General features: G+C 29.8%; 1 protein-coding gene across 2 annotated transcripts; it reads left to right on the top strand.

Annotated features, from left to right (window-relative positions):
- Positions 1-7,485: 7,485 nt before the first annotated feature.
- On the top strand, positions 7,486-9,246 carry LOC120165846 (GATA transcription factor 8-like). 2 transcript variants are annotated; one of them, XM_039175285.1, is made up of 4 exons: positions 7,486-7,592; positions 7,739-7,975; positions 8,179-8,283; positions 8,396-9,244. In XM_039175285.1, exons 2-4 carry the CDS (start codon positions 7,769-7,771, stop codon positions 9,092-9,094), a joined length of 1,011 nt encoding a protein of 336 aa, XP_039031216.1. In that variant the 5' UTR covers positions 7,486-7,592; positions 7,739-7,768; the 3' UTR covers positions 9,095-9,244. The 2 variants fall into 2 exon arrangements, with proteins under 2 accessions (XP_039031216.1, XP_039031217.1); XM_039175286.1 differs by having other exon boundaries at positions 7,492-7,592; positions 7,724-7,975; positions 8,396-9,246.
- The last annotated feature ends 921 nt before the right edge of the window (positions 9,247-10,167 follow it).

Here is a 10,167-nt window from a genome sequence, read left to right as displayed (position 1 = left end):
AATTGGTACCTAAAGGACAGTATAAGGGTGCTAATCATTTCTTGACTATAATTGACTCCCGAATCCGACTAATTTCTGGTAAATCGTAGGTCATATAAATGGTAAGTTAAGGTGTCCGATCAACCTAATTTAAAATTATCGGTGGCGACTCCAACACATCAAATTAAGTCAAAACCCTATTTCGTATCCACCCGAAGGACGATTACGACATGTATGATTTAAAAAAATTAAAATTTGGATACTAAAATGAACCAAAAAGTAATAATTTAAGTACTAAACGTGTAGTTTACCCTTAATAATATCTAGTATTTTTTATAATTTTAATTTGTGTTTAAAATTTAGTTGTTTAAATTTAAAATTGATCTAAATTTCAAACTATAAACAAACGACAACAAATTTTGAAAATATCGCGGGTGGGATTTTTTTTGAAAGAATGCAGTTGTTTGAAATTTGGTATAGGATAAAATTGTTACGAGGGAGTGAAAATTTCTATAAAATATATTAAAAAATGGAATGTATATACAATCGTATACATATTTTTTTAATCTAGAATCTCTAAGGAGAATAATATTTCTTTTAAATATAAAAATCATTTAATTAATTTTTATCTGATACTTTTTAAAAACAAAAAAAAATATTATTTTGATAAATAAATATTAAAAGTATTAAATCTACAAATAACTAGTTTAGAGAAATTTTTAGAAAGGAGATCACGTTTTTACATTAAAAATAAAATAAAAAAGGGTAAATTATGAATTTAGTACCTAAACTATCAATTTGGATCCGTTTTACTATCTAAATTTTCAATTATTTCAAAATTTTATGTTAAATTTTGAACGAGATACTAAAATGAAAAAAAATTAAAGTTTTTTAAAGATGTGATACTTAAATGAAACAAAAATTAAACTCTAAGTATGATTTTGAAAATAAAAATAAAAATTTAGGTACTAAAATATACCAATATTAATAGTTTAGGTGATAAACACGTAATTTACTCAATACAAAATTCACAAACCCATGTATTAATGCATGCATTATTATATTAAAAACCCTATTAGTTTTTTTAGAAATAACCCCAAATCATACTAGTTAGAAAAATGTCTTAAACTGCCTATGTAGGATGATCTCGAATTTTATAAAAAGAGAGATCAAATCTCACGTTTTATATAAAGTAAGTTTCATTTTTTACTACTGTCTTTTTTCAAAATTAAATGACTTTATCTGAAAAAATTGATAGATCTTACGCTCTATAAAACGCGAAATCCATTAAACATATTTTATAGTACGTGAGGTAACACGTGAATATTTTAAGAGTATTTTTTTTATTTGGGTTATTTCTAAAAAAATAATTAATGATGTTTTTAATATAATAACGCCATTAATGTGTCCCACCGGCAAAGTCTCTGATAGCACATTTTTTTGTCTGTATATGGTTGATGCTTCAAGGTGGACCCACCGAACACGTGATCTGAGGAAATCAAATGATTCTAAGAAATCAAATCATTGTGGGTACTTTCGTCTAAGCAATGACAGCGTGGCAGGATATAATCAGTCCAGGTAGACAAAAGTTATCCGAGGTTCGGATCCCGAGCCAAGATCACGTGCCATCCGACCCCACATCATGTGCTTGCTACTCTTTTCGCTTGAAACTTCTTACTGCACTGAACTTAGCTGGAGATGAGCGAGCTATGGTTCGCTCTTATGCGATGGAAACCAAAACGTTTACGCGTGAAATGGGTCCCGCGTAAATGTAAACGAAAACACTTTTTTTTTAATTTTTAAACGACATATTTAATTAGTTGATCATATATTTTCGTTTTATTGTATTTTCTATTGTTATGAGTTCTAGATTTATTAAGAGATCGTTTGATTCATGAATATAAGTTTTCCTTTAGGAATAAGAATTGAAAATATTATATTACAATGTTGTATTATCTTATTTGTTTTGTTTAGTAGTAATGTAAGATTATAATGTTCAATTTAAAAGATATAATATTACTTGGATACATATTTTATGAAATTGTCTGTATGGTATATATTTTTTCAACAAGTTGAACTTTAATACAAAATCATAAATATTTAAATGAAAATCTATAAAAATATTTCTATCGTTACACTTTATAAATTTTGATAAATGATATATTTAACATATGATTCATATAATTAGAATGTAAATTTTATATTTTTAAATAATTTTCATAAGTACCATATTTATTTATGTAAAATATAATATAATATAAAAATAATATAATGATATAAAGTGGATAAATATATTATTTTTTAATAACTCAAAGTTAGATTTTATTTTAAATAATTATATTTTTTACAATAATATCATTTTTTATGTAATAAAATTATAAATGATTAATATATTAAATATTAAAAATATAAAATAATTTTAACTACTCAATTTATTAATATTTTACTAAATTAAAAACTTTGCATAATATTATTATTATGTTTATAATTTTGAGTAAAACACAGAGAACAAAAATTGATAAAAAAATCCATGTAAAAAGAATTCACTGATTCATGTGTATTCTTATTCAGAGTGACAAGAATTGTGTAATACCTAAGATTTTAGATGTAATAATATTCCTATCATTTTAACCAAAAATTGATACTATTGATAATAAGTTATTATCCGATAATGATTTTTTTCGCAACCAAACATGATAATATAATTCTAAAAAAAGAATATTTCCTCAATATTGTTATTTTCCGCAAACCAAGCACTCCCTAAAAGTATTTTGCTTACTTCCGTAGAATCTTTAATCTTCCTCTTTTCTAAATAAGATTATGATTAGAATTAAAATTTATAAAAGTATATGTTTGACGTACATTTGAATAATACTTTAGGATTAACTATTTCAAATATCACCAACCTTTAAGCGCTGACTCTTTTATACCATCAATATTTTAATTTTATCAATTTTGACACTAACGTTTACTTTTAAGTGAAGTTATATCACTCTGTCGTTAATGGTTTAGCGTGAAAATAATATGGCAACCACATGCAGTGACGTCGCTGACATGGATGTCACATCTAAACGACGTTGTTTTGACGTTTCTGTTTTAATGCTTAAAAGATCCAAAATAACGTCGTTTTGGTTGAACTCATTTTTCTAGGAACTAAACTCAAATTTTCCCGTTATTTTTTCCCTCATCTTCATCTGCATCTCCTTTTTGGGATTTTTGTGGATAAAGAAACGGCAACGGACATGATGTGCATAAGATTTGTTAAAGTGAAAGTTTTGGAGCTCTTTTGACCTCTAATGAACGTTAATTCGATTCCATTAAAATAAGCTTTCACTAACATGTCCATGGAGTAACCAATTTCCGGCCTTTTATTATTGGAAAATTTTTTAGATTTAAGAAGGGTTTAGTTGGTTGCCGACAAAAAATAAAGGAAGAAAAATATGTTAATTATCGGTTGTTTGCTTTAATAGTTATAGAATCACCTGATTGACTTTTAATGTTAAAATTGTGGGTTTAGGTTCTAATGGAGCAGGTGAGGAGAGACTTTGAAGATGAAGGATTGAAAGTAAGAAAGGGTCCCTGTGTTGGCTCCGTAATCCTTTGAACGAGCTGCGTTTTGCGACGTGAACGTTTGACCGTACATTATCTTAGGTATTTTGGTTGTCAAGAAACAAATCTTATCCATCAGGTCTTTCCGTTTGGTTGTCAAGAAAACCATGAAAAATGAGATGCAAATGAAGATCAAGAGGAAGAGAGGGAAAATAATGATGAAATTTGAGTTTAGTCTCTAGAAAAATTAAGGTTCAAGCAAAATGATGTCATTTTGGGTCTTTTGAGTATTAAAACAGAAACATCAAAATGACGTTGTTTAGATGTAACATCAACGTCAGTAACATCATGATATATTGTTGTCATATCACTATCTTGTTAAATCATTAACGACGGAGTAATATAATTGTACTTAAACATAAATATTAGTGCTAAAATTGATAAAATTAAACCGTTAGTGATAAAAAAGAATGAGCGCTTAAAGGTTTGTTAAGTGGAAGGTAAAAAAGAATCATATATGATACATTATTAGTATTTTAAATTTTATATAAAATAGATATTTTTTTGTTCAGTAAAAGGTTGTTATATTTCAAGATAAATATTAATATTTTCTATTAATTTAGAATAAATATATAATAATATTTATTTAAAAATAACTTTGAATTTCTTGATATTAAATATTTTGAATAAAATTATTTAAAAAATCATACTTATGATACGAACATACCAATTATTAAATTTATAATATGATATCACAATTTGCTCCGCTATTTAGTCGGGTGCTGCTATCTGGAGGTTGACTCTAATTGATAATTTTGGCCATGCCATGTCTATTACCAGTTATAAAGGACATATTAGTCCTGAAATTATAGTAAGCTAACCCTGTCTTTTCCTTCATCAACTCCATGTGTATGTGACAGCTAATACATCCCTGTAAATTTACCACTTACTCCTATATATATCAGAATTGTTGTCAATAGCATATCATGTGAGCATCAACATTCATCAAGCCTTTTGATTTTCCACATAATTTGTCAAACTTAAAAGAGTGTTTGAGTATGAATTAATTAAATGGCTTTTGTGTACTACGTGTTTACAAATATCTAATCGGTGATGAAGATTGAAGTGTGGTCAATTAGTGACTTAAAAAATAAACCCAAACATTTAATCATATTATACCAAACGACCCCCTATGATTAACCGAGATCATCCTAACCCAATCACAGAGGTACATAGCCCCTTTTAATTTTTTTAATATAATAATATTTTAGAACCTTAATAATTTAAGTTTAAACTTCAATTAAATTAAAATTTAGTTTTTTCTAATTTTTTTAGATTACTTAATTAATTATTATTATTTTGAACTTAACTAATTTATCATTCCTAACGTTTAAATATAAATATATTAAAAATATTTTACTTAAAATATCCAAACATGAAAGGAAATTTGTTATTAATTAAAATATTTGATTTAATTGAGGCACCATTGTAAATGTTGGAAAAAAATGATAATTTTGGAGCTTTGAATAAGAAATTGATCCAAATGTTATTGAAGAAAACGTGGAACCAATTGTTGGTTCATAAATGTGGAGACGTGCACGATGTTGGTAACGTGAATGTCTGAAACAGTCTAGTTCTTTGTGAGCTTGCGGATATTTTTACCCAAATAGAACATATCTTTTCAAAATCTGTTTTGGAATTAAAAAGATAAATATTCAAAATGTTTCTTTAATCAAAACAGTGATTTTGGAAATTGTATAATTGCTTGATTCTCATTAATGCTTCATTAGGTCAAAAAATTTCCAATTGTTCACGATGTGAACTTTCTATAAATACCGTGTTAACTTATTAGGTTAAACACAATGAAAAATAACTCAAAAACCAATTCAAATGAATTATTTTCTCTAGTTTTTTGTGATAGGCGAATACAAGGAATAGTTCGTGAACTCTGCAGTTGTGCTATTGTGCGCCAATCATCTTGTTGTTGTATCCTGGGAGACAAACAATCAAAGATCTCGAGCACCAAAAAGTGGCCGAAAAGTTGTCTTAATGAAATTGTATAACTGCATAACTCAATTTATTTCTATTCATATATTTATGGTTTTCTATTCAAATTATTTAATCGAATATTTTCTATGTTATTAATTGTGTTTGTTTCATTCTCGATCATGTACATGAATTTTACGACGTAATCTTGCCAAAGAATTGAATATCGTTTGTCGTTAATCATATGAATCACCATGAAAACAAATTATAATCTATAAAATATTTGATTTTATGTTTTCTTTTCGTCTCAAATTATTATACGTCTAATAGAAAATACATGGACTGACACATTTTACTAATTAAATTTTGTTGACAAGATATACACAACAAAACAACTTTTATCTTCTTGTCTTTAAAGGGAAGGAACGGCACGCTTACAAGTCATTATTGTTTTACAACATATGCTACGTTAACATTATATTATACTATTCTATCTAAATAAACATTTAATTGTACTAAAATGTGCCAACATTTGCTATTAATTGTGATAGTTCTGCAAGGTTTAAGAATTTAGTTAATCAACTCGTCAAGTAGACTTAATGATTAAATGGATGTTATTATTCCTAAATGTCCTGAATTTAAGTAATTTCGTCTGTGAGCGTACATACATTATCAATGAGCATAAAACATTTTAAATAAATACAATCATATAATCAGAATAAATATTAAAAAATTTATATTAGCATCTTTTAATGAACTTGGTATTACTATTTGCGTTATTATCTTATTTTTATTTTTTAAAAAATTCAAATCACTTTTTTTTAATCTAGGGTAATTACATGACAATAATTTTTTAAAGATAACTCTTAACCTTTCGACATTGAACACTAGTCTTCAAAAAATAACATCAATCCCTTTATCACGGAGTCTACTTGGTTCATGTCATTCAAACCACTTAAAAGAAATATAAATAGACATTATTTTAAAAATATTAACACTAATTTAAAATGATATTATATATTAAATTTTAAATCAGGATATCGCAATCTAATTTTTTTAATTCCTCTCATGTGTATATAAATCATGTCATATTTATAATCAATCTTAAGGGAGAAAGACACATGTTTATTTAATTTACATTTGCATCCCATGTGCACTATTCAAAAAAGAAAAAAAAAGAGAATTAAAATATTTTTCAGGCTGATTAATTAAACAACAAACTAGAAAATGCCTCCTGTCAATATATTACCAATCATCGATTATATATAATAATTTCCAACATAAGAATTATTTTTGCAACAAAATAAATACCTCCAAAATATAAAATTAAATTATTTACCATCACATTAATACAAAAAATTCATTCTCTTAGAAGTTTTGAGTTCAAGTAGTTATGTATAGGATATTTACATCATCAATCGATTAAAAAGAATCGTGAACCTGTACTATCTTACAATCATTTAAGAGTTAAGACTACTAAAAAATTGAACCATTGATTAAGGCGTATAACTCTTCTAATTGGCATAAATAATAATAAGAATTGTTAGCTTGTTAAAACCCTAATATGATTTTTTAATGACCAAACGTTAAAATCAAAAACTTCTAGTTACCATTTTAGTATTTTACCCAAAAGTTTTTAAATGTTATGAGCTACAACCGTAAACGAAAAAAAAGTGAGAAAGAAACTTCAACATCAAGACAAGTAAAAGACAGCTAGCAATGAAGGAAGCTCACAAATCACAATTACTACCCCTCTCCTCTTTAAGAGCCTTGCTTTCCTTCCTCTTCACCTTTCAAAACTTGTCTTCTTCAATTCAAGGTATCTGTTTCCTACAACTCACTGTTTCTTCTTCATCGTCTAACTCTCTGCTATTTTGGCTTCAAATTCCACTTCTGCTTTCAACTTATATTCTGTGGATGAATGGATTTCACTGTATATTTCAGCTATCAAAGCAGTTTATGTACTAACAATTCAATTCCTTCAATTACTGCTTCAGGTTTCCCGAGAAAATTCTCTTCGTTTTCCTCCAACTTATCTCTTGTTTCCGGAAAGTTTTGCTAATTGACCGGTGGCTAAGGTTTGCTTCAGAATCACTCTATCTTCTTTTTGTTTATCAAATTTCGAAATATAACTTTAAAAAACAGTGGCCATTTAGTAATGGCTACTGTAACTAAGAAATTAAAATGACAAAGTAGTAATAATTTCATTTTTTTGTTGTTGCAGGTTTGTTTAAGTTTTTCGTATAAAGTAAACATGGTTGGATCAACGGATTTCATTGACGAGATAGATTGTGGAAGCTTCTTCGACGACCTAATGGACTTCCCTAACGGAGATGTCGAACTCGACTCCACCGCCGCGTTTCCTAGCATTTGGACAACTCAGCACGAGTCATTACCTTGTTCTGACTCAGTTTTTTCCACCAACAGTGCTTCCGACCCCTCCACTGAAGTTTTTGTTCCGGTTAGTGTAGTGTTTTATTTTTTAAAATATATTTTTATTGAAAGTAGTTTTTCTGCTTATTAAGGTTGATTTTGTGAGTGAAATTTAGCTAATTTTAATTATATATTCTATACTATACGGATTAAATTTTGCAAACTATTTCAAATATTAGTTGGAATATCCAACTAAAATGAGATTTGAATCTGGTGATTTGGTTTTTGCAGTATGAAGATATTGTTCAATTGGAATGGATGTCAAACTTTGTTGAAGATTCTCACCGTGGAGCTAGCTTGACAATTAAGAAAGAAGAATCCTCTTCCATCAGTAAGGTAAGATCTAATAAGTCCATCTTTCTTCTTGTGTCATGGATCGTAAATACTTCGAGTTATATAAATTTTTACTCATTCATATATTTTTGTTGTGTTTGACCAAAATTTACAGGCATCCCATCATCAATACCAGACTTGCAGTCCGATTTCAGTTCTTGAAAGTAGCCGCTCCTACTCAGGAGCGAAACCATTGGCATGCAGTCCTGAAACGGCTGCTCCCGGGAAGCGCAGGCGTGCCCGCAGCAAATGTCCTTGTCCGGCCAAGTTCAATCATTTTCAGGGAATTCCGCTGATCTCCCCAACTTCATCCGTCTGTGAGCGCAATATTCCTCAGCCCTTTGCTTTCCCGAAGGTGCCATCGGATTCTGAGAGCTATGCCGAGTCCCGGCTTCTGATCAAATTACAGAAACAAGTTAATGCGGAACATAAGAAGAAGAAGAAGAAGAAGATCAAGCTATCACTTTCAGCTCCAGCAGGCACTGCTGATGATAGTGAACATCCAACGGCACAAGCTGTTAGGAAATGTATGCATTGTGAGATAACAAAGACGCCACAATGGAGGGCAGGGCCAATGGGTCCGAAAACCCTTTGCAATGCTTGCGGCGTTAGATACAAGTCCGGCAGACTCTTCCCAGAGTACCGGCCTGCCGCGAGTCCGACGTTTGTTCCGTCATTGCACTCAAATTCTCACAAGAAAGTGGTGGAGATGAGAACCAAAAGTTGTGCACTAGCACCTACCACAACAATGATCGACAACAATTCACCAGAACTGATTCCAAATAAAAGCAACCCTGCGTTGGATTATATATAAAGGTCCGAGCCAACACATCCAATCATGGGTATCGTTATATACCTCGAAAGATCATTCAAATGCATGAAAAGCTTCATTATTTTATTTCTTTGATCTTTGTTGTTTTTTGCTGTACAGGGTTGAAATAGAGAAAATAGGAGCAATAGATGGCCAATATTTAAACAAGAGAGATGTGTGAGAACTTTGAGGCAAAAAGGGTAGAGAAAATGGAAACTTTTAGCAGAGTTGTAGGTTTTAGCAACGATTAGGTCCTTGAGATGCCATTAATTATTGAAGTTTATATTTTTTTTTTTGTGTGAGAATTCTTAATTTTCGCTGTTCATTTGTTTTATAAATCTCCACTTGTAAAATTATTCTTCAAAACCCAGATTTTGTATTTTGGCCGAATATGTCAAACAAAAATGTAAAACATAAATACGGTCGGAAAACAAAACAAGAAGCATTTATTAATGTTATAAGTTGTTTATGGGAAAAAAATCCAATAGTCGATCATGAAATTACAAAAGAAAACAAAACACCAAATAAAGAAAAGCAAAATAGATAATGTCAATGGGGTATACAGACCAGCATATTCTCATTCATAGCACTTGGTATCATGAAAACTTTGAGGCTATAATAATGGAGATCTTGTAGTGACTTCTGCTTGTACCAAAAAAGGTTGACATATTTGCCTGCTTAAACTTGGGGAATTAAGCTCAAGGGTTCCTGTAATTCGGAGTTGATCGGGAACAAGTTACACTGTCCATGTTGTGCCATCAGCTGGTCCACAAGAACCATGCGTACCATGGCTTCGACCATCGGCACGCTGATCATCCAAATCAAAACCATAGACAATCCGAAACGGTAATGAGATATATTGTTTGGAAGTGAGGATATGAAATCGTAGTTTGAATGGAATCTGTCTTCGAAAAAAGGGCAGGCAGCCAGAAAGGATCACAGATAGGGGGATGGTGGAAAGAAACACAAGGTGATATAAACCATTTGAGAAAGATGAGAATGGAGAAAAGGAAAATTATCATCCAAAGAAAAACCTCGTGGGACAACACAAGGATCATGACGACCGCGTTGCTAAC

This window comes from Hibiscus syriacus, unplaced genomic scaffold (assembly GCF_006381635.1).
Source record: "Hibiscus syriacus cultivar Baekdansim isolate YM2019G1 unplaced genomic scaffold, ASM638163v2 tig00111616_pilon, whole genome shotgun sequence".
In the NCBI taxonomy this organism is placed as follows: Eukaryota; Viridiplantae; Streptophyta; class Magnoliopsida; order Malvales; family Malvaceae; genus Hibiscus; species Hibiscus syriacus.
The sequence above is the reverse complement of the archived record's forward strand: the minus strand, read 5'-3'. Positions and strand labels throughout refer to the sequence as shown.